The 20,256-nt window shown below is 40.5% G+C and overlaps 1 protein-coding gene across 2 annotated transcripts in view; it reads left to right on the top strand.

The window, feature by feature from the left end:
- The window catches only part of MAMDC2 (MAM domain containing 2), a 64,039-nt gene that overhangs the window by 22,332 nt on the left and 21,451 nt on the right, over window positions 1-20,256 (top strand). For both annotated transcript variants that reach the window (XM_084504748.1, XM_084504749.1), the window contains exons 3-7: window positions 10,178-10,443; window positions 11,313-11,397; window positions 12,335-12,472; window positions 16,245-16,501; window positions 19,943-20,036. In XM_084504748.1, coding sequence (XP_084360874.1) covers window positions 10,178-10,443; window positions 11,313-11,397; window positions 12,335-12,472; window positions 16,245-16,501; window positions 19,943-20,036 — 840 coding nt within the window. The remainder of the gene's footprint in view (window positions 1-10,177; window positions 10,444-11,312; window positions 11,398-12,334; window positions 12,473-16,244; window positions 16,502-19,942; window positions 20,037-20,256) is intronic.

The following is a 20,256-nucleotide window of genomic DNA, read 5'->3' as shown; positions in this document are numbered from 1 at the left end:
TAATACTGGCTATTCATGGAATGAAGTTGCAGTAAGAGTGTGCTAAAATTCACCAAAAGTTTCAGCATTTCATTTCCAAAGTCATCTCTACAGAAAGAAAGGGAAATATTTGGGGCCTCTGTCAAGAATAAAGCCTGAAAGCCTGAGCATCTGTGATGACAGGTGCCCCTGGGCAGCTGGAGGAGCGTGAGAAGGGACTGGTGGAAAGAATTCACACTTGGTCATCACCAAGACAGAGGAAGCACAGGGGCCACCATGACATGACAAATGTGTGAGTGGAGGGGGTCAGACAGATGGCAGAGTCCTCTGCGTGTTTTGGGTGATGACTGGTGGCCTGAGTGGACTTCAGATATCAAGGGATTCACTCAGTTGGATGCTGTCCCAATGAAGAATTTGATTAACTGTTTTAATTAAAATAGAAACCCCAAGAAACAACAAATGTAGCAGACCTTTTTTGGCTAGGGTCAGTAATTAGATACCTTGTGGAAAGCAAAACACTGGCTCTGTTCCTAAATCTCCTAAATTTCTGAACATTCATTGGCATACATTTCTTCCTGTTCCCTCAGACTGGAGTTTGCACAAGGAAGTGTCTTTTGATTTTGGTACCAAGTGATGCTTATGAATGTGTTTCTGGAAAATCCAAATGTCTCACTGGGAGCCAAAGTTCTCTGACTGAGTCTCCTTCTAGTGGCACTGGAGACTGAAACCACAGAGGCAAAAGGGATGTAGTCATAGGGCACCAGCCCCTGCCACAGAGGACCGCACCATCCTGCAAAATGTTCTGGGGTCTTCTGAATTTTGAGACCAGCAGGGAATTTATAAATGTACAATTGTTTACAATCCCTGTAAAATTTGGAAAGTCATCCTAGGGTTCATAAATACATCCGAGTTTCGCGAAAAAAAAAACATGGCAAGCTTTCAGTCATGCATTTTGATGTGCAGTGTTTCATATTTTTAAAGCTATTCCCTTAACAAAAAGGAATAGAGAGTAATAATTGAGGAGGAAAAAAACAGACATGCAAACAAACAAACGAACAAAAACCAAAACAAGCAAACAAACAAACAAAAACAAACAAACAAAACAAAAAAAACAACAAACCAAACCAACCAAACAAAACAAACAAACAAACAAAAAACAACAAAAACAACAACAACAACAACAACAACAACAACAACAAAAACAACAAAAAAACAAACACACAACCAAAACCAACCAAAGATTGCAGCAGCACTGACAGGTTGAATTCCAGTCTTCCTGGGCTGTTAAATCCAACTTTAGCTTAATTTTCCCAGTTTTAACAGTTTCAGGGTACTCAGCCAGAAAACATTACTCGAGTTCTTGGAAAGGAGCTCCCTTGCAGGAGCAGGATTGTGACCAGAACCCCCATGCTCTATATTTGAATGAAAAATACATTGTTAAACATCTCTGAACATAGGGGATTTGATACCCAAAGAACGTAATTGTACAGCAGGTTATATTTAAAGTTCAAATGGCAAATATGCGTTTCAGGATTAACTGTGCAACTACTTTCCATTTATGTAAAATGTGCGTGTGCTCTAGGGATCACAGTTATCTAACCTGAAGCTATTTTGATAATCCCTTGAAAACTCTCGTTCTCTGATTTTGTGGATTTTGGCTCAGTCAGTCTGTACACATTCACAAACATCCTCAATTGCAACCAGCTGACTGCCAGACAAGATTCGTGTACAGGACTGTAGGAGTAGAGGCATCCCTGGTAAACTGAAGCCACAGATATTGATCTTTGAAGTGGATAACTGTTGGATGCAGTTTTGCAGAGCTTCAGGAAGTATTAGCAGTGGTCCTGGTGTTTGTTATGTTCAAGATCAATAGATATGTTCCTTGGCTGCAGGTTTTGTGGTTGCAGATGCTGAATCTTCACTGTTACATGCTCCTGGTCCAGGATGAGTCTTGCTGAGACAGAAAATGAGTCACTGTGGCTGCTTTCTCACTTAGAGTGGATTACTCGAGAGTAGCCATTGAGTAAACATGGCAGCAACTAAGGGACTGCCAACAATAAACAAGTCAGGAGCCAGTGACTGTCAGCAGCTTTTCAAAAGTGATGGTGTAGCGAGGCTGGCTTGATTGGGCACCCTTCTTCCGGGTTACTGTTAGCACCCATCAGGATCTGATTAGCATACCTTTAGGCAGTTCGTGTAGCCAGCTATTTCAAGGCCTGGATCTAGACACAAACCTGGTCTGTTAGTAGTACCGTTTGTGTTTTTTGATGTGAGAGCAGTGATCACTCCACCAGGAGTCTGCCAATTGTCCTAATGATCCTGGAATACACAAGAACTATAAAAACACTAAGCTTGCAAAAAGCAGGAAACTGAACTCACAGGAGTTCAACTTTTGAAGCCAGTGAAACCAAACAAATATCTCAAATATTTCAACACTAAATAATATTTCAGTCTTTGCAAAAGCAAGGGCCTGGGTGAACATCAGAGTAAATGTAATTTGTCTAGGCCAAGCACATTTACAACTTTTACTGGAGGGACAATGCTGTGGGCAAAGGTTACATTTTATTAGTTGATCTGATGTAGCTGGGAGAAACAGACAAGTACTTAGGCAGATGAGCAATTTTTTGGGGTAATGTAGTAGGCCAAGTGATTTGGCAGATGCTGAGAGAGCAGATCCGTGCAGTAGAAAAGCTTTGCTTTTATAATCTCTTACTGAGCGCACCCCTGTGGTTTGCAGACGCACTCCAGGAGGCTGCCGGATGGTTTTTTTCTTTCCCTAGGGGTGGTGATGTGATGTGGCCTGGCCCAGGACCCCACTGCTCGCCCTGACCCCACAATATCCAAGCCAGCCTGCTCTGCTCTCTGACAGGCCCCAGCCCCGAGGCTTGCTTGTCCTCTCTCTTCCTGGGCCACGGCTGTCATCCCATTGCTTGCTCTGTGGCCTATGAGCCAACAGCTTGGTCAGGGGTGCAAATCTGATGGCTTTTCCTTCAAAAAAGAGCCACTGCAGCGTGGACTGGGGGTCAGTCAGCTGGCTGTAGGCACGCCGAGGTGTAATGTGGCCAGTGCAGAACAGAGGGGGCAGAGCTAGTGACACGCCTTGGGCACACCCCAGTGCATCCATGGCACACATCAACAATGTAAATAAGCAGCATAACTCAAGGGAATACTGTAGGAGCAAGATTTCATTCCTCTTTTTCTGAGGAAAGGCAGCCCTGCGCTACACTCTGCCAGAAGAAACAGCTGGGCTGAAGGAGCAGTTGCAGCACTTTCCTCTGTGTTTGATCCTGGGGAAACATGATGGATGAAAGGGGCAGAACTCATAGCGAGGGAGGTGAGCGCTGTCAGCAAATACATGCCTGATGATTTCTGCTTTACCTGGTTCTTGTCTTTGATATTCCCTATGGAACAATGGAAACTGATTTAGGGTGCCAAAGAATAAAAGAAAGGCTTTTCTAAAATAATTCTTTACAGTTCAGAAATTCACAGCGGAGTATCTTGTACCTAAATCTTACTTGTGTTCTGCTCAAGTGTACCGGCTAATAAGAATCACACAGCATTTTTGAAAGAGCTCTTGCAAGTAAAAGCAGAGATAATAGACTACAATCTGGGACCCTTTATGTCAGCAGTTAAAGAAGTGTCAAAATGATATAATGAACAGTGTGAAAGGGAGATGTGAGTGGTTTGAACAATTGCTCATTGGAATTGGTGGATTGTTCACAAGCCTACAAGGCTGTGTTTGGAACAAGCAGAAAGAATACTTGAAAAGTGCATAAGCATCTGTGAGGTCACTGTGAGAGAAAACAAGCCCACATGGTTGTGCTTGGAACAAACAGAAAATCTGGTGTAATTGGTACATGATGTCAGGATCTTGGGACTCAAAGAGGGAGGGTGAGGAGACAACCCATCTGTGGCCAAAAACTCTTGCAGTTAAAGCATCCCCAGTGAGACTACTGTAGTGGAGCAACTGCTCTAAATTAAAAACAGAAAACAGCAGCACAAGCTGAACCCCTGCCAGGAGCTTGTAGCCATGCTGATGGATCAAGATGAGAAGGCATTGCCAGTATGGTAGTAGTTGTGACCAGATGCCAAACGCACAGAGGGCTTCAGGGCTATTGTACTACTCTGACCTTTATTGACAGGCTCACTAACAGCTGCCTTTGTGCACTTTCTGGAGAAGCAAAGGACAGTGCAGGAGAAGGGGCTGGTAGTCATGCCCTTTCTCCCTTTCCAAGCTCTCTGCATGGAAACAGTATCAGTAACAAGCCTTTGGAAACTTCTTTCCCCTGGTTTGAAAACCCATTGCTCTGACTGCTTTGGCATCCTTGACCACCAAAGATTCCAATAATCAGTTTCTCTTCTCAGAGACAGATTCAGTCTATAAAGCAGAGTGAGCTTGTGTGTGAAGAGAGCTGCTGGGGGCAGCTCCTGCTGCCAGGGCTCCTGCTGTCAGGGTTGTTGGTGCAGTGGAGGAAGGTGTGTGGCTGCTGGGAAGAGCTACCTGTCTGCTTATCATCCAGGGCTGTGGTTTCCTACAAAATGATCTTGTTTTGTGTAAATGTTACTTGCTTTTGCAAAAGTTGCCTGGAAACCCCATTGTTCCTCCTGAAGTGGAATAGTACAGAGGTAAATTTAAGGGGGTCCTCCTCAGGTGCCCTCCCTGATGGGCAACAAGAGGGATGCCAGTGGCCAGGCAGGACCACAAGCTTTTGCTGCAGGAAAGTGGCAGCCTTAGGCCTAAGGTGCCCCTATGGACACACAAGAGGGAAACCCTGTGACAGCAGCTGTGCATGAGTACAGCCAATGTTGTCCAGTTTTGTGGTGAGTGCTGGACATCAGTCCCTGCAGACAGCAAACACAGACCACCTCCTGCATCTCTTTCCCTCAGCTGTTTTCACAGAGCTGCTTTTAAGAAACCACAGATGAGACAAGGAGGTTTAAAGACCAAAAAGTTTTTTCCTACAGCAATAGGTCCCAGTGGAACAGTGCATTTCTTCTGATGCGAATCTAACAGCTTACCAGAAATGAACTCCACTGTGGCTTAGCAAGAATGGAAATAATGATTATGTTCTGCTTTGTCAAGTAACTTTAATCATAGATGTTTCAGACATTTTGGGACTGAACCTATACCTTTGTGAACATGGGCTGGCCTTTGCTGCTCAGCCCAGTGCACACTGTGTGAGCTTTTGTCCACCTGTGCCAGAAACTGCTGCTGCGAATCCTCTGGGGACCAAGAAGAATTGGTCAAACACTGTCCCTGCCGCTGCTAGGGACATGAGGCAGATGGACAGACCTCCTCTTCTTTCTTTACCTTCTCCTCCTCCTCCCCTGGCCAGGCATCGATGGTGAGCAGTGCTGCTTTCTGCAGCAGCCTGTGTTGAACTGATGCTGACACTGCCCAGAGATGCTGGTCACACGTGAGGCCTTGCTCACAGGAGACTGCCATAGGGTAACACCCTGACCAAGGCTTTTGTGTGGTTGATCAGTCTGAAAGTTTCTTTGACTTTTTTTTTCATAGGATTGTAGCAAGAAAAGTTTTTCCTCCTATTGAAAGGTGACTTTATCATGCCATTTTTTGCTTTCCCAAGACACTACCTAAAAAAACTTGAAAAGCTCCTCTCTTCCACTTTTCTCCAAAGAGCCTTACCAAAATGCATGGTAACTCTTCCTGGGAAGAGGAAAGGTTTTCTCCAGAAAATCTCAGCTTTTCATGGGTTAAACAAATTAAACAGTGATCCACATGCTTCTGTTTTTCAAAACAACTGCCAGGTCAGCAAAAAATGCCCATGTTAGTTGAAAAGTTTCCTTTATATTGACAAGGAATTGACCCAAAAGCAGTGTGTTGAGTCTGAGGCTTTTGTATCCAATATCCACAACCCTTCTCCTTTTCAGCCAAAATTTCATTCAAATATATGGGAGAATTTATGTGTTCTTACCTCAAAGTCTCATCTAAACACAATCTGCACCCAAGGATAGCCTCCAATTAAAAACTTAATTTGCAAAATGATCATTAATATGTTTTTATGATTAATATTTTAAACCAATTTTTCCTGGTGATATAGTAAGGAATAATAGGTCATAAAAACCTGTCTGTTTTCCTTTTTTTTTTTTTTTTTTTTTTTTTTTTCTTGGAGTAGAATATAAAAAAAACAGCAACAATAAACAAACAAACAAAACACCCTAAAGGCACTCCCCAAAATCCAGACACTGGTATTCCAAAGAAGTATCAGTTTTTGTTGTAAGAATCCCTGGTAATATTCTTTTCTGTTTCCATAGGGAAAGTACAGAGGAAATCCAAACATAACTGGCATTTCTTGCAAATTTTGTCTATAAATAAATGTCTAATCAAATGTAAATTTCCAGACTTTTTCTGCTTCATATTTCCTTAATAATGTTTCTCTTGGAACTTGCTGTTTATATACATTTTTCTTGTAAAGCTTCACTGTTGCTGAACTGAGCAAACAGCTGTGTCAGACATAAGCCCCATGAAGGGTGTAAAATTTCTGTGGTTATGCTTCTAAATGTGAAAAGCTAGTTGGTAATTTTAGCTCCGCCCCTTCCTTTTTTTTTTTTTTAGGTTTCTTAACGGGATTTGGTTTAGTTTATTAGCCAGTTTCTGGCTTTGTGCCTTGTTTGTGTTATTTACAGGGAGAGCAATCACTGTCATTTCCTTACTGAACTGGGGGAAAAAGTAGTATTGCTGGTCTCACACCAAACCCCCACAAACCATTGATATAATTGCTGCTGACTGATGTAGAGATGGCCATTTAGTAAGTAAATTAAAAAAAAAAAAAAAAAAAAAGGTTAAATATAGATTAGGAAAATCTGAGTGAATGATTCATAGAGTTACAATATAACCAACTGTAATTGAGAGACTTTGTAAGGAACTACTTATTACAGCATCAAGATCAGAGACTTGCACACAGAAGGATTTTAAAGGTCTCATTTTGCAAGTCTTACAGATGCGATGCGTAGTCACACTGATTTGCAGTATTGGGTCCTAAGCCCCCCTGGAGCTCAATATTTTGATTGGACAAGCAGAAATGTAAAATGAGCACATTCTTGGTCCTGTACAGAGTTTGATACAGCTGTCAGGCAGAAAGCAGACAAGTTACACAGTAGGTAAGCAGTCATTACAGAAACCTGGGTTGGAAAGTGCACTACTTGCCAGCTGGAACAGTGAGTGCATCACCAGAGAAATACATCCAAGAGTCCCCTTTCTCCCAACTCTTCTCTTAGCTGTACATGTTTGCCATCACCAGGTAATTGCTAACTGCCAGTAGTTAAATGTAGGTAGCCATCCCTGTCTGTTGTCACCTGTAAAATAGCTTGTAAGTTCTCTTCACCATAACAACAACAACAACAACAACAACAACAACAAAAGGCCATTCCATAAACTAGGAAAGCAAGAGCAGCTTGCCTGTATTTACAAAACTAATTATACTGATTAGGGCTGTATCTACCCCCTAAGCAAGTCATTGCCAGAAATTGCAAGAAATAATATGTTTGTGTTTCTGCGTCATCAGACTTTTCCCAGCATTTTGTGACTTTCTGTGGTTTGGAAAAGTAGCCCTCTTCTGACAACTCCTGAGTGAATTCTATAAATTAGGTGACTGTAGGTGATTGGAGGGAGGAGGATTTTGAGGGAAAACAAAAACAAATCCATTATGACATGCTGCAAATGAAGCTGCATGTTGCATTTTTAATGAGAGATTTCTGGGTACATCAGTGTGCATTCATCCAGTTCTCCATAGACTGCTAAATATCCTTCTGTTACTCCCACAGACAAGTGTGGAAAGTTATCTGCTTCTTTACTCCAAGGAGCCCTCTCTTTGCATTGATTTGCTCTCACAATCGCTCTGTGTCAGTTCTTGAGGTCTGCATTGTGGGACCTTCCCTTCTGCAGCAGCAGCACATCGTAGCTATTATTGAAACACAATTTAGTTTAAAGGGCACTTAGTCAATGGCAGCATTCATTTGTACGAAGTTTACCATTAGCATTTTCTGTGCTTGATTCTGCAAAGTGCCAGGCTCTCTGATCCTCATTAGCAAAGCATTTTAACATACAGATAAAACTCTCTATCAGTGGTCCCATTGATTTCAGTGGAGCCAATCACACTCTGATCCTTCCAGAACAGGCTAAAAGGATTAGTAAATTGGGGGTGAGAGCACTTTTTCTGGAGACTTTGATGAATAAGTCAAATTAATCTTAAAAACGAAAAGAACCAAGAGATTCTGATTAAAAAGAGTTCATGATCTTTACTTTCGTATCAGTGGGGATTCAGACCAATCCTGACTGGAAAGTTTAAGAGGTTTTCTTTCTTTTTTAAATGAGTACTTCTGTAGAAGAACATTAGTCTACTTATAATTAAGCCTTAAAGCCAGGCAGCCATTTGAACCTCACAGCTGGTAATTTGAGGTATTCATGGGAATATTTTTCTATGTCAACATTAATTTATTTCTGAAAAAGAAAGAAGAAAAAAAAAAAAAGGTGAATATTATAAGAATGTTCTGTTTCCTGTGGGTTTTCTCATGATGTCTAGAAAAAAATAGGGTTGAATTCTAAACTGAAATTGCCAGGCATGGATTCTGAATTACAGGTTTCTTTGCAGGCAAAATGATCCAAATTCATGCTAGCTTAAAAACACAGATTTTGTGTCTGAACTGGATAATTCCACTTAAATCAATGTAAAACAAGTGTCGTGTGAGAAGCATTTGACTTCTGGTAGAGCCTTAGTAATCTCCCTGTATCACCCACCCTCATGAAAAAACATGCACGCCCTGGACTAGATCATGCCAGCAAATAAATACAAATAAATCTCTTGTGGACTAAGTTGGTAGCTGTGTGCAGGTGGATGTTTTATACACTCGCATTGCAGTTAGTGGCAGATGAAGTATATGGAAGGCACATTAGGTGCCTATTTCTAAATATGTACTTTATTTTTTTTTCTTTGATGTGCTGTTGCAATAATGGGTTACTTGCACTTGACCAGTGATTTTGTGTTTTCCTTCAAGAGACTAAAACCAGGCACAGCAGATATAAGAAGAAATTCTGGTAAGAGGCAAAAATAAACATTCCATTCCCTAAAAAGGGAAAGAAAATGCAGCTTTTCTGTGTCCACACAGCCCCTTATACTGCTTAGGGCTACATTTATCCCATAAGTAAGTAGCAATCATTTATCTTACATCTGCTAAACAAAAATGCACAGTACAAATGTGTTAGATTGTTTCCTATGCAGTGTCCCCAAGTAAGAGAGGGAGCAGATAAAGTGGGATATTGTAGCATACACTGCTTAAGGAACCAGGGATCATCAGAGCTCCTGCCATCATCATGCACTGGGCAGAGGATTTTGGGAACTGCATAGACCAAATCTGTGCTTGTTGTTTGTTTTGTGGGGTGGTGACTGTCCATGCTTATGATTTTTTTTCACAATAGAGAAAATACTTGTGAATCTGAGAGGCAATAGCAGAGCTTCTAGTAAGAAACCTCAAGGTAGTTTTGTTGAGCTGAAGAGTTCAGGTGGGAATTCAGAGAGGAGAGTGTGCCTTAAAGGCAAACAATGTATACAACATCACTCTAATTCCTGCTGTGTCCAAGTTAAGCAAATGCTTACACATGTGTAGGACCTAAGAATGGGCTCTGTGGTCAAGTAGAATAAAATTGAAGAAATATATGCCTTGAGGAGAGAAAAGAGTGTAGGGTGATGCCCTGCTGTGTGAAGGACTGATGTGACAGTCCTCAAGAGCTCTTGCAACTCCAGCTTTCTATGACTACTGTATGCCATTGCACACTCTCGATCTTGGTTTTGATGTGTTAATGAACTCTCTAAGAACAGGCATCCATTCTACTGTGATTTATTTATCATTGTCAACTTTTCCTACATAATGTTTCTTTGGTATGTTTTTGCATCTTCATGTCTTTTTAGCCTTTCATCACTTCCTTTCATTTGTTTTTATAGAGGAGCTGATGTTTTAGTCCCTGCTCTTAAAATATCCATCTGGAAATTAATTTTGAAATAGTTCCATTGACATCGCTGATACATTTAAATATAACTTTACATTGAGCACTATTTCTGAATCAGTATAGTTGTACCTGCTGGTATTGCTGCTTAAGAGAGTCTAATCAAATGATTTGTCTACAGCTACCTGTTTTGGAGGGCAATTCTTAAATAAAAATTCTGATGTGTTTTGTTCCTAGGACATTACATTTCCGTGGACACATCTTATGAGGGTGAGAAAGCAGTACTTTTCAGTCCTGACCTATATTCTGAAGAGTGGAGCTGCATCAGACTGATTTATCAGATAGCAACTACTTCAGGGACTTCATCTGATCACGCCAGGCTCAACCTGTATCTGAGGCAAGAAGGAGAGAGCTTTGATCGTTTGATGTGGTCAGCCAAGGAGCCTTCAGATAGCTGGCTCATAGCTAGTTTAGATTTAACAAACAGCACAAAGAAGTACAAGGTAAGCCCAATTTTGGAAGACACCACAAGCTTTCATTATGGTATCGTATAATCAGTATGCATTATGGTGTATGGACTAATTTACAAGCATTTCCACTCTTGGCCTTACTCTTCCTATTCTGACTCCATGGAATATGTGGTCTTCGGTATGCACTTCCTGGACAGAAGAGAAATGCACTCCATACTGATGGGATGCTGAGTGCTTGTTCTAAAATCTCTGGGTTAAAACTGATGCAGGCTAGCAGCATGTGAATCACTTGTCCCCTTCTATCCATAAAGTCGGTGAGTAATGCTGTTTTGAGTCAGGCAGTTAATACTCTTCGAAGCAAAGGCATCTGTCTCACTGGAAATCACAGCGGACTGAAACCAAGCAGCAAAGATACCTCACTTCTTGGCAGGCTGACATAGCTGCAGTTGTCTCATGGGAGATACATGACCTGCCAGGTCTTAGTTCTGCAGATGTGCTCTCATTGCTGTCCTCTGCACCCTTCTGGAAGAAACAAGGATCAAAAGGTTAGGGCAGAGTATTTCTACCCAAATCCTCTTATGATGCATTTCTCACAGTAACTTCCTGTATAGCCAAAGATGAGGAATATAAAGCTATCTATTTGCAGTGAATGATATGAAGTGCAAGCTATTTTGACCTTGTCTCATTGTCCTTCAGTGTGCCTTTTTTTCCTCAGAGAAGGGCATTAACTGTCTTTAATACATTCTGCCAAGCCTTTCATCAAAAGTACTTCTGCTGACTGTAAGGGTGTTGAGGTCCCTACATATGTTCTGTTAGTTCACCTGTTTAGCCAGTTTAAGTGTTTAGGTTGATAATGGCCATTCTGACACCCTAAAATCTACAATTTGATTTATATTGTGCAGATTGTACTAGAAGGTGAAATGGGACAAGATAAATCTGCCAGTATAGCCATCTTTGAAATTAAAATAACTCCTGGGTATTGCATTGGTAAGTAATGTCTGCTCAGCTCTCATATTCTCTGCATAGCACAAAATGCCTCATTGGCTGCTTTAAAACCAAGTTAAAGATTCTGTTTTATGAAAAAGGCAAGGGGTATTCTCTTAATGAAAACTTGACGGTTGCATTTGATACAGATATTTCATTGTTTTTAATTTAAGACAGTGCACATTAAAATGCGTATGTATGTACCTACCTCTCTAGTATATATAGACATTTCATATAAATTCATGTGGAATTTCAGTAACCCGTTCTGTTCTTAAGCTACTTATTGTTTGAACAGGACCAAGTGTTATATTTTCACAAAAATAGATGTCTGCAAACATTAAGCATAAGAGCTGCAACATTATGTCTGCTGTCTGCTGCCTCATGTTTCCTTACAGAGGCACCTTTAAGGCTACAGAGTGTCAATATTTACACTGATTTTATTTCCTCATGACATTTGCCAAAAACTGCTAAGTCAGTGGCTCAGATGCTGGGACACCTTCCCATTTCTGGGAAGCTCTGGTGGAGTCCAACCAAACAGTTAAAATTCTTTGGCTCTGCAAAAGAAACAAAATAGCTTTATCACCACTAGGAAATCCTGTTGTACTTCCAGGCATCCCTGTCTTGCAAGTGGGTGTTCTGCTCTTCTATATAGAAGGTGTTATCTTGTAAATCTATTGTATTTGGTTCTAAATTACAGCAGATGTATATTACCAAATAATGAACAGAGAGATTGGACTAATCAGGACAGAAATGAGGATAGCAGTGATCAGGAACTGTGTCTTAGCTTGCTTTTGTTTGTTATGAGCTGTTAAGCAATGTGTCCATTTTTATAAATGTAGTGTTCTTTGTGCTACTGTATGTAAAACAAGCCCACTGCTTGGCCTTTCTTTTAGTTTCCGTAATGAAAATGTGTGCATTGAACTGGTGTTTGCAATTGCAGAATGTGACTTTGAAGAAAATCATCTTTGTGGCTTTGTGAACCGCTGGAACCCCAATGTGAACTGGTTTGTTGGTGGAGGAAACATTCGCAATTCCCAGTCCATCCTTCCCAAAGACCACACACTTAACAGTGAATTGGGTAAGCAGAAAATATAAAACAGAAATATAGTGGATTCATATAAGACTCTTATATTGTTTATGTATACTTATATGCTATTTCTTTTATCCTGGCATTAGGTGGGGGAAGAATGACTCATGTGTAAATAGAGATCAGAAAGAGATGGGGAGAACTTGCAGAAGGCCACACAAAATTTCCCATACGCATTATAATAAGGTTGCTATGCCTTTCTCTCTGCTTCAAAATAAGGAGAAGGAGCTGGATGCTGAATGCCCTGAAGTCTATAGGACTCTATTCATCCCAGGATACTGAGAGATCTGCCTGAGGTCATTGTGAGACCTCTCCCAATTATTTTTGTAATGGTCTTGGGAGTCTAGAGAGATCCCAGTCTGCTGAAAGCTGGCAGTTGTGCCAGTTTTCAAGAAGGGTAAGAAAGAAGACCTGATAATTACTGGTCTGTCAGTGTCACTTCAGTGCCTGTTAAAATGATGGAGAAGATTATTCAGGGAGTTACTGAAAATCACTTGAAAGACAGTATAGTCATTGCACAATATGGATTCATGAGGGGAAAGTGCTTTTTAGCAAACATAATTTTCTTTTATGATGAGGTTACCCATCTAGCTGACCAGGGGAAGCCAGTAAGTGTCATATTTTGGATTTCAGCAAAGATTTCAGTACTGTTTCTCACACTAAGCTTCTGGACCAAATGTCCAGCATACAGCTAGACAAATACATAATGTGATGGGTGAAAAATTGGCTGACGGGTCAGGCTGAAAGGGTTATAGTGAATGGGGCTACACCAGGCTGGCAACTAATCACTAGTGGGGTTCCCCGGGGCTCCATTTTAGGGCCAGTTCTCTTCAATGTTTTCATAAATAATCTGGATGCATAACTCAAATGCATACTAGGTAAGTTTACAGATGACACTAAACTAGGAGGAGCTGTTGATTCCTTCTAGGGTAGTAAGGAATTGCAGAGAGATCTTGACAGACCAGTGGTAATCAACAACTGTATGTAGATTAACAAGACCAAGTGCTGAATTGTACACCTGGGATGAGGCAACCCTGGCTATACATATGGACTGAGACTGACTGGGGAATGGGAGGATGGAGAGCAGCCCCACGGAAAGGGATCTGGGAGTTCTGGTTGGGAGCAGTGTGCCCTGGCAGCCAAAAGGGCCAGCCATTGCATCGGGCATGGCACTGCCAGCTGGGTGAGGGAAGGGATTGTCCTGCTCTGCTCTGAGCTGGTGCAGCCTCACCTCAAGGGCTGTGTACAGTTTTAGGTGACACAATATGAGAAGAACATAAAGCTATTAGAGAGTGTCCAAAGGAGGGCTACAAAGATGTTGAATCTTTGTTTAGAGGGGAAGACGTATGAGGCACAGCTGAGGCTCCTTGGTTTGTTCAGAGCAGGCTGAGGGGAGGCCTCATGGCGGCCTGCAGCTCCCTCATGAGGGGAGCGGAGGGGCAGGCGCTGAGCTCTGCTCTCTGGGGACAGCGACAGGACCCGAGGGAATGGCATGGAGCTGGGACAGGGGAGGGTCAGGCTGGGGGTTAGGGAAAGGGTCTGCACCCAGAGGGGGTTCGGGCACTGGGACAGGCTGCCCAGGGCAGTGGTCATGTCACTGAGCCTGCTGGAGTTCAAGAAGTGTTTGGACAACACTCTTTGACATATGGTCTGATTTTTGCATGGCTCTCTGTGGAGACAGCAGTTGGACTTGATGAACCTCGTGGGTCCCTTCCCACTTAGGATGTTTTGTGATAAAATTTTGTATGGTGCAGGGAAGGTGGCTTCTAAAAGTATGGCCCACAGTGTGTCAAAAACTTGTACCACTGGCCTGTGCATCTGGCAGGGATTTTCTTCTCAGTGGCCATTGGAAGTGAGTAGGAAAGCTAAGGGATTGAAACATGTTTGGGGAATTTCATGTTAAATTGCACGGGATTTAGGAGTGGTGTTTCTTTCGGTCAAATGGGGTGCTGTTAATGCTGTCCAGCACTCTGTAAAGGCTTAAAGTTTTTTTTAGCACTGTCCCTATGTGAAATACTTGCTCTGGCCACCTTACTGACACAACACTTAAAATCATCATGGAGAAAGTCTGGTGGATATCTTAGTCTTTGATGTAGTGTTTGTTGTATGAAATGCCACAGCAGATGACACTTGGGAGATCTGGCTTTCTGCAACACAATGTGCATCTCAGACAATGTGGAGTTTTTGATGGTGCAAGGAACTGCATCATGAAAAGTGGGGTTGGTACTCTTTCCTTAACTCATGCCGCTGTGCCTTTTAATTTTATTTCACAATTGTGTGAGTTGAGTACAGAGTGTCAGCCTAGCCCTGCATAACCCCAAGTCACTTAAATACTGGTAAAATTTTGATGGAAGTTGAACTTGCCACAGCTTCGAGCTCTGTAGACAATGGTTCTACACATTAGAAAGTGCTAAATGAGAGCAAAAGCTGGCAGCTGGCAGTGATTTTTTTTCTTGTAGCCACACTATTTCTTGTTCACACCAAGGCCTCACTGATGACCATTGTCTGAGAAGACTCCAAGAAACAAAAATTCACAGGAGAGCTTTCATTTTGCAAGAAGTGTGTTATGAAGATACAGCAACCATTTGTAAGGAAAACTTTAACTGATATATGAAAACTGCAGAAGAAAATGAAGCCCAGAACTTCTCAGGCCAGTTTCACTGAAGTGTCACCAGTCCCTTACAGTGGCCAAGCTGGAGAAGACCCACAGCCACAGCAACCCTTTTCCCTTTTTCCACTGGAGTGAAGTGAGAAGTGACAACTCCAGGACTGGGAACACTATTAGATAATTGGCTGTAGTTGTGTAGATAGAAGCAGATACAAACCTAAGAGCAGAGTTTGCAGTGTCCCAGCTGATGCATCCTGCCGATTTAGCATTTCACTCTCCTATGAGTTTTCTTCTTGTGAAGAACCATTTTTCCATTGATCAACAGGCACTGTTTGATCCTGTATTCTTGACAGTAGAAAAGGAAAAACTACAGATGCACAGCTTATTCATGAACACGCACATATCCTTACATCAAGATAGCTCTCCCAAAATCACAGTCTCTTCCCTTTGAAAATCCTGCCTAGTACATCATATTGGCTGTTCAGGGGAAGGGTTTTTACCCATCTGTATTGCGTGTTTCTGTTAATGAATTTCTCTTAAAAGTATTTTTAGTGATTTTGAGAAAAAACAAACAAACAAACAAACAAACAAACAAAAAAAGAAAACACAACAATCTATACAGTAAATATAAAAGATTTTGAAACCAAATTTTAGGTAGATCAAACAGCTTTATACAGGTAGTGAAATGTACAGAATTACAAGATGTTTTCCAACTCATTTGTTACATTAAATAAATGATGTGCTGTATAAAATATGTGAGGAAACACATAGTGCATATTCTTGTTCATTTACTTAGTTTACCTCAACACTTGGATAAACTAAACCCCATACCAAGCTGTTGAGGGGCAGAGAATTTGCTCAGTTGTAACATTTTTTATCCATTTATGAATGAATCTCAAAATTCAGAGAGTTTATTACTTTCTTTGTTGTAAAGGTTTTGATTAAAGACTTAAGAAAGAGATGAGCTGTTTTGCCTGTGGTATCAGCTGAACAACTTTGGGCTGTACGTAGAAGGAAAGGAGAAAAGAATTATTTGAACTACTTGTTTTCCAAGTCACAGAAATACATAACTTGTCCCTGCCCACCTCTTGCAACTTGTTTTAAGTGGTGTCCATTAAAGGGTGTCCTCATGCCACGTTTCTTTTACACTTTTAGGTCACTACATGTATGTGGACTCTGTTTATGTCAAACATTTTCAGGAAGTGGCGCAGCTAATCTCACCAAAGACCACAGCCCCAATGTCTGGTTGCTTATCGTTTTATTATCAACTTAAGCAGGAGAGCAGCATTGTTTTTACCCTTTACTTGAGAGATACGAATGGCTTTTATGAAGAGATCTGGAAAACAGACAGTGCCTTGTCTGCAGGCTGGGAGTTAGCGGAGGTTGACTTTAGCGCACCGTACCCAATGGAGGTAAAACAATCATTCCTATCCAGTCCAGCTATGAATTACAGGTTTCATCAGACATCACTGCTGACTCAGGCCAAGTTGGGAACATTCCAGTGGCCTTCCAATATCTGAAAGATGTTAATAATGATGCTCCTGATCTGTCTCTTCCTTTGTTGTTTCTTTTGTCCACTGTATAAAGGTCAAGGAAAAATCACTTTTCATGCTGCTTTTTGTTTTTCAGTAAAGATGAAGTCAGGTGGTGAATTGCTTGAAGCGACTGTCATGGGAGGTTGTAGAGTCCTACTAACGTGAAATCTTTTTGTTCCTAGCAACTAATGTCATTGCCCTTTCAGTCCCATATTTCTGTGAATTGATAATTCATTTTTTAAGATGCTGACTATAATAAAATTATGCATGCCTCACGCCGTAGAAGAAAAACTTTAAAAAATGTTCTAAATATCTGTCTTATATAATCTGTTTTTGCTTTTATGAGACGGAGTCCAAACTTGGGTCTAAATAGTACAGCAGCCCTTAGATGTGAAAGCTATCTCTCTATGGTAGCTATAATTAACGACCAAATTACAGAAAAAAGTAGATTTTTTTATTCCCTAATGTTTACTGAAAAACAAATACCTTAGAAGACTGGAATAAACAGTTTGTATGTGTGTGTATACATATTATATATAGTATATATACATATATAAATATCTAAGATGTTTGGAATAAACAGTGGGCTATATATGCATATATGTACTTACAAATAATATATATACATATTATACACATTATACATATGTATCTATATATATAGCACAGATATTCCTATATCTGTATATGCTATAGATATATAGATATATAATACTAAGATTACAGAGAAACCAGATTTAAATGTATTTGCGTTAACTCTACATAGTTTATTCACCATTCAGTGTAAACCTACAGATTTTCAGAAAATATTAGGAGTAAAACTAATTTTCATTAAATGTTACATACTTGGTTCATACACAGTAATGTCAGTGACCAAGTCATCTGTTGAAACTGTCAGACTTCAAATGGTAAGGGAAACCAGATGAGATCTGATAGCAAAGTACACGTCAACCCAGGACAATAGGAACAGAAGATGTATAACATTTGCTGATATCATGGTCATAATTTTAAAACACTATATTTGAAACTAAGTACAAGTTATAAAAAAAAAAAAAAAAGGTCAGAAAAGATTAAAAGGGTCAGAAAATTGGAATGATTAAACAATGAAGTGAAGAGAGTTAGAAAATTAAAAAAATAAAAAACATTCCACAAAAAACAGGAGTTGTGTGCAAATGGGAAAAACAGAAGAGACCACATGATCTGGCGGGTAGAAAAGAATGTGTGGGAATGTCATTCTGCATCAGTGACATTAATTACAAAGCCTTTAGCAACATTGGAATTTGAAGATATGTTTAAGTCTCTGGCGGTCCAATCAAGGTGAAATAGAGGAAGTGTATGAATACTTAACCACAGCAGAAAAAACAAATGCATCTTTTGCATGTGTGTCCTGTGAAGGAATTCCCACACTGCAGTCTTCCTTTAGAATCTTAATGTGTCAGTGCATGTGTATGTAAAAAAACAAACAAACAAACAAACAAACAAAAAAAGGCAGAGCAGCTTTCCTGGGCTCATTTGCCCTTCAGAGCTGCCTCCCTGCCTCCCATGGCATCCCACCTATCAGTACCTGAATGAGCCAAAATCTGCTCTGCTGAAGCCCAGGGCCTGGCCCTGCTACTTGCCTTCCTCTCTCCCTGCCTCCTCTCACATACCTGACTCCACTATTTTGTGGCCACTACAGCATCACTGGCCGTAAATTGGTTAATGATCACTTAGACCTTGGAGTTACTGTGGTTAGTTTTATGAAAACATTACCTCAGTTCTTACTGGCCACCTGGAATGCTGGAAATTGTTTAACAGGAATATACAGCAAACCATGGGATGTCATACCACTAAATGAATGAATGCTCATGGTATCCCTGCCTTCAGGAGAATTCACAACTCCAGTCCTTTCAGTTAGCAATGAATATCCTCAAAATTACAAGAGGGAGATGGGGATAATCAATTTACATTAATAAAGTAAGAGTTCTTAGCCTCCAAAAAACATGACTAAAGTAGAATATGTTAGAAATTTATAAAAATCATGACACAGGAAAGTTTGACTGTTCACTGTTTCTCATAATTCGGATTAGTTTCAAAAATAAACCAAAAGGGAGATTTTTCATACGTAGCATATCTAAACTGTAGAAATCAATGCCACAACATACTATAGATACCATTCCTGTGACCTGTTCAAAAGCTGATTAGACAAATATGTGGAAGAAAAGAAACCATTGGGAATGCAGTGTGACAGAAGAAGTGGAAGCTTGTCATCATAAACAGTTGTTCTGTAGGTGACCTCTGCTCAAAACAAGATAGTGGGAAAACTGTGTGTTTATTCTGTTCCAGGAATTTTTATGTAATCCATCATTCTCATTATTTTAGATATAATTTTACAGAAATAAGATTAAACTTTGCATATAATTTTTTCAGTTGCTTCATGAGGATCCTTCTCTTTTTTCATCTGGTTCAAGGAAATGTTTCAGGTTTCTCACACAGCTCTTCTAGTTTGGCTCCCATCTGTAGGCAACACATCACAGACATTGCTATCACTAGAGAAGATCTCAATCTGGAAGCATTTGTCCATATATCCTTGTTTTGTCCCTGGGGTTGTCTTGTGATTCAGGCTTTTTCTCAAAGTTTTCCTGTATCTCAGTGCTTTGATACTTCAGATAATTTTTAGCACACTTCCTGAAGAGTTATGGACTGTCCTCCACTTACTAGAGGAAATAATTTCCTTTGGGAGTGGCAAAGTACACACAGTGTTTGATTTTCTCGTAAACAAAATACAGGGATAGCTTTTCTGGTTCTTAACTGATTTTTTAAAAAGGAAAACTTCCTTTCCTGCTGATTCCAAGGCATGGGTTTCAATGTCTGAGGATGTTTAGTGAAAAGTTAACGTGACAACAACAATTCATGCAGGATAATCCATGCAGTTTTGTTCTAGCTCTTGATTAAGATAGATGCTAGATACAGTCATAATGAGGCAGCATTGGAGTTATGGCCAATAAAAGGTGATAACCCTGAGTATTATCTTGGTATGGTATAATTGGAGGAGCCTGACTGCATCTTTAAAATTGATGGTTCATAAAGCAGCAGAAAAGCTCTGTTCTCCTTGATTTTTCCTTGACCTTAAATGGACAAAGATCTGGTTCAAGGGTCAGACTTGGACTTATATCATGAATCAGTGATACAATTCAATTTGTCCCAACACCTGTAATGCTATCTGAGGTACATGAAGTCTGTCTGGGAGATCTGGTCAGAATTCTGTAATAAGAAGGTGTGTAACAAAATTATTGTTGTGTAGATGGTAAATGAATAACAAATGATTATTATTTCCAGGTAGTATTTGAAGTTGCTTTCAATAGTGCCAAGGGAGGTTATGTTGCCCTTGATGACATTTCCTTCTCTCCGTCTTACTGCAGCAATCAGACAGGTATGAGTTCTTATTGCTATTTACCATCCTTATTTTCTCCCTTTGCTCTGTCCCTTTGACCTGCCTGTGTCAGTACGTGCAATATTTTGTAGTGATGTGAAGATGCTGCCTTCTTAGCTGAGCAACACCATTGGGCTTCTTGTCCTACTAGTGACAAAATAGCAGTGTAAGGCAGATAAAGACTAAAGCCATTCACTTGATCAGTTGATCTAGAAACCAA

Source organism: Aythya ferina, assembly GCF_964211825.1.
Source record: "Aythya ferina genome assembly, chromosome: Z".
Classification (NCBI taxonomy): domain Eukaryota; kingdom Metazoa; phylum Chordata; class Aves; order Anseriformes; family Anatidae; genus Aythya; species Aythya ferina.
Note: the sequence above shows the minus strand (reverse complement) of the source record. Positions and strands in the feature narration are given on the sequence as shown.